This window comes from Emiliania huxleyi (assembly GCF_000372725.1).
Source record: "Emiliania huxleyi CCMP1516 chromosome Unknown EMIHUscaffold_1446, whole genome shotgun sequence".
In the NCBI taxonomy this organism is placed as follows: Eukaryota; Haptophyta; order Isochrysidales; family Noelaerhabdaceae; genus Emiliania; species Emiliania huxleyi.
The window spans coordinates 1-4220 of record NW_005201147.1 but is presented as its reverse complement, the minus strand read 5'-3'; the positions used below and the strand labels follow the sequence as shown (position 1 = coordinate 4220).

The window sequence follows — 4220 nt, the reverse complement described above, 5'->3', positions numbered from 1 at the left end:
CGACATGCCACTCGGCATGGCGCTCGAGGAGAGCGGCGACGGCGGCGACGGCGGCGACGAAGACGCACCACAAGCCAGGCAGATCGTGGTGACTGAACTGTTGGACAGTGGCAGCGCCAGAGGAGGCGGAGTCGAGGCGGCGGCTTGCCCGCGCACCGTTCACGTACTGTACCGGCGCACCTCCTGCGACACCGCTCCCCCATCGCCGGCCGTGCGCAGGTGGGAGACCTCGTGCGCGCAACCACCTACGTCACGATGGGGATGTCGTACCCGGCGTGGCAGCTCATGCTGGGCGGCGTGGGCAAGCCCACGCTCTTAAAGAGCGTGCTGGCGGCGGAGAAGGCGTCCTTCGAGACGGTGCTCGCCGCGATTGGCTCAAACGGCCAGGAGGCGCAGGGCAATGGGCAGGTGGTGCTGTTCGTTGAGCGAGGGGGGTGACTACGCGGTCTTTTTCTTTTTTGAGCCCGCCGAGTGACTGGCGGTCGAGAGAGACTAAAATAAAAAAGGCGGTCAGAGTAAAAAAAAAGATATTCTTATCTTTTTTGCCCCCCTCCGAGACTAGGGACAGAACCACACCAGTATAGACCAGAGGGACTGCGCCTCGCCCCCGCTTGCCCCCTGACTTCACAGGATAGCGTGCCCCGATGACGGCGACACATAGCGCGGGGTACCACTGCGCAAGGAGGGGGTGCGACGCCTTTCTTCGTTTGACTAGGTCCAGCCCTGGGTGGCGCAGGTTGTGAAACATTTGGCGATTCCGCGACTTACTGGGCCCCTGAGCCGCTACCCGTGTGCGATTTTTTGTGGCCCGGGCATGATACTGATAGTAAACGGGTCAGAACCGGCCAAACACAGGCTACAGCCCCACACACGCGCCCGCCATAGCTCCTGGAGAGCATTCGCGAGTGACGCGCTACAAGCCGCGAGAGTGGCATCAGAGGCAGGAACGACGTGCTCTTGCTGCACCTCGCAGCTGCACCGAGTGTGCTCGCAGTGTATGCCACGGCCACCGCCTGCGGCATTGCTCTCGTGCAGCTAGGCGACGCAGGTCCATCAGCAGGGCTCATCCAATGCGAGCGCACATTGTGCGTAGCCGCAGGCAGGTGGCAGTGCACGGCCGCACACCGGCTGTGGCGGCTCGTATGCCCCCGGCAGTGCTGCTAGTCATTAACTTGCGTATTAGGGCCGCAGCAGACTGCTGCTGTGGCAGCAGCAGCAGCAGCCTGCTGCCTGATTCAGTCAAGCCAGCGGCGCAGCGAGGCGTGCAGAATTTGCGTGGTTTTGTTCCTGAGGCTGAGCGCATTCGAGCCCTTCGACCGGAGTTGGATGGTACCACGCGTCTCACTGAGACGCGGGGTACTGGCCATGGCCGGACTACGGAGCGTGAGGTGGCGAGCGGAGCGAGCGACAAAACAACGAGAAAAACACGGATCTGACGATTGTCACAGAACGTCAGATCTTGCGCCACCCAGGGCTGGACCCAGTCTTTTGTCCTCTCGAGGGAATGTTCTCTCGGCGCCCATGGCCTTCTGAGGTTTCGTACGAATGACGTCCTTCTTGGCACTTCGGGCGTCGCGGTGTGTGCGTATCTCTGTGGGTCTAATTCCCTCGGTATGCTATATAGGTTTTCCGCTTTTCCCGAACTTCTGATTTTCTTTTCAATTTCAGCGTATCTTGCTGGATGCCTTCCCGCTGTGGCGGGAGGTCCCCAGTTCGAAACCTGGTCGACCCTTATACTTTTCTGTCACACCTGAGCGGGCTCAATTTTGCTCAGGTGCTACTCCGAATTCGAAATCGTGTCCTCACGCTTAGCGCTTGGTGTGCGTTCGTTTTTCGTCACGGGAAAAAGGTGTCAAAGTAACGAACGCGAGAGGCGAGAGAGAGCCGAGGCACGGGGTCGCGTCGGCACAACCGAACAACCCTAACACTCACACGTCATTTGGGGCCTGGAGCCCCTGCAGACTGTAGTTTATGGTGGTTTAGAGTTTGCGGGGGGGGGACAGAGCCCCTGCAGATAGATCTTTATGGCGGTTTAAATTTTTGGGGGGGGGGGGGGGGGCAGATTTGGGCGGTCCGAATTCAATCGTTTGGGGGGTGTGGACGACGGTTTTGGGGATCCTGCCGACGCGCTACAGTTGTAGCCCCACTGCACATAAGATGGACACCTCAACGGGAGGGCGCGCCCTCGCAGCAGCCGGGGCCGACGCCTGCAGCCTTAGTCTTGGCCCGATCCGGCGGGATGCCACGGGTAGGCGCGTTGAGGCTTGCCGCCTCCTCTGCGCCAACGCGGCCTGTGTGCCGCAGCTTGCGATTGCTGCCAGACAAGAGGAGGAGCAGAGCCGTTTGGCGATAGGACCAGGCAATCGCATTCGCCCCGTGGGCGTTGCGGACTCGAGCAACACCCGGGTCGAGGTTGCTGCGCCTCTTGGCGCAGTGCTGCAGCATCGCACGCTTGTTGCGGGGGATGGAGCAGCGACGGCAGCTGGAATCCTGGCTCTTCCGGATGCGGGTCCGGCGGCATTTGCGGCGGCGTCTTTGCAGCTGCGAGCGCAGCGCGGTCAGAGACCGTCGGCCGCCGAATGGCGCACTTCTCGACATTCTCGACATTCTCGACTCTCGACATTCTCGACATTCTCGACATTCTCGACATTCTCGACTGCTTGAGCCTTGACGCACGCGACGCTCGCGGCGCCAGTCGTTTTGCTCGCCGGGCGGCCCACACGCCGCCCCGTCTCGCGCTTCCTCGCGTGCTCGGGCCTCGGCGGGCAGCACCTCGGCTGGTGCTCTGTTAGTCGCCAAACGTGCTGCTGTTTGGCGCACACGGTCTGGCTGCTCGGTTCGTTGCTCCCGGGGATGAGCAACCGGTGGTGAACCACCGGCGCCATACGACCCGCAGCCTACTCCTACTACCGCGCGCGCGCGCGCGCGCAGGCCGCCGTGGGCACGGGTGGGGCGAGCGCGCGCACCATGGTCTCGAGACTGCCCGCCGTACGGAGGGAGTCAAAATCTCTTTCCCTAAGCAAAACGATTTCTTTTGGAAACCGTGTCCCCCCCTAGGTCGCGGCCCTCGCGCGTCGCGGGGACGCGCCGAGAGACTAGGTCTGGAGAGAGAGAGAGAGATTTAGCAATACTACAAACAAATCTAACATTCACACATTCAATTGGCGAATTGGGCCCTGCTCTCTGAGACTCTGTCCCGTTTGTCCATTGTGCATGAGCATTGGTTTGTTTTGTCGTATGTGGCGCGGGGGGACACCAGGACAGGCTCTCGAGGACAGGCTGCAAGCCCTGTTAACGGGTCAGACACGGATCACGCGCGCGCGAGTCAGACGTGGGCAGAGGCGCGGTTCACCCGTTCACGCTTGTAGAATAGAAGAGAGAGAGAAAGGGAGGGGAGATTTCTTGTTAGTTTTCAACATCCCTCTGAAAGGAGGGGGAGGGAGTCAAAATCTCTTTCACGAGACCCGATTTCTTTTGGTGTACCTGTGTTAGTGCCAGTGCGCGCCAGTCCCGATGCCCAAAAAGAAAGAAAGAAAGAAAACAGACAAACCAAGGGAGGGATGGGAGAACGGCACGCCGCCACCGCACAGGGATTTTAAACCGATGTGCGAGCGCTTGTAAAATTCTTTTGGTGTACCTGTGTTCGTGCCAGTGCGCGCCAGTCCCGTGCCCAGTGTTGTGCGAGGGAGTTTTGTTGTAAGATTCTTTTGGAAACCGTGTGTGCCCGAGTCGCCGCAGAAAACACCAATCCTCGCTACGCGGCCAAAGGATATCCACCTCGAGAACCTCGAGAGAGTGTGCCCCGGCGCAGCCACTCCCAGCTGCTCGGTGTGAACTCGAGATCCCTCGAGAGTTCACGGAGTCGGCTGAGGCTATACCAGACAGCAGGCGGCTTCAACAACACTGTATAATGCAGACAGACGCGGCGGCAGACGCGGCGGCCCACGCACGCGCGGCGGTGCGGTTGGCGGAAGCAGCGCAGATGGCAGGGCGAAGAACGATGCAGACAGACGCGGCGATAGACGCGGCGGCCCACTCACGCGCGGCGGTGCGAGCGGCGGAAGCAGCGCAGATGGCGGCGGTTGCGGCGGCCGAAGCAGTCGCGCGAGCCTCAGCTGCAGAGCCGGTAGTGCCACAACGCGATTCCACTACTTCCCTGATAAATGACGAATCCTCGCTTCCCGGGAGGATGCGCGAGGCGGCCAGGGAGCTGAGGGAGG

At 61.0% G+C, this 4220-nt stretch overlaps 2 protein-coding genes across 2 annotated transcripts; one reads left to right on the top strand and one right to left on the bottom strand.

Moving 5' to 3' along the window:
• Nucleotides 1-4: 4 nt before the first annotated feature.
• On the top strand, nt 5-438 carry EMIHUDRAFT_122716 (hypothetical protein; the record flags this gene model as incomplete). Its single annotated transcript, XM_005787170.1, has 2 exons — nt 5-88; nt 220-438. 2 exons carry the CDS (start codon nt 5-7, stop codon nt 436-438), a joined length of 303 nt encoding a protein of 100 aa, XP_005787227.1.
• Nucleotides 439-2166: 1728 nt separating this feature from the next.
• On the bottom strand, nt 2167-2885 carry EMIHUDRAFT_252764 (hypothetical protein; the record flags this gene model as incomplete). The annotated part of the gene is made up of 2 exons (XM_005787169.1): nt 2167-2451; nt 2622-2885. The coding sequence occupies 2 exons, from the start codon at nt 2883-2885 to the stop codon at nt 2167-2169; spliced, it is 549 nt and encodes a 182-aa protein (XP_005787226.1).
• Nucleotides 2886-4220: the final 1335 nt, after the last annotated feature.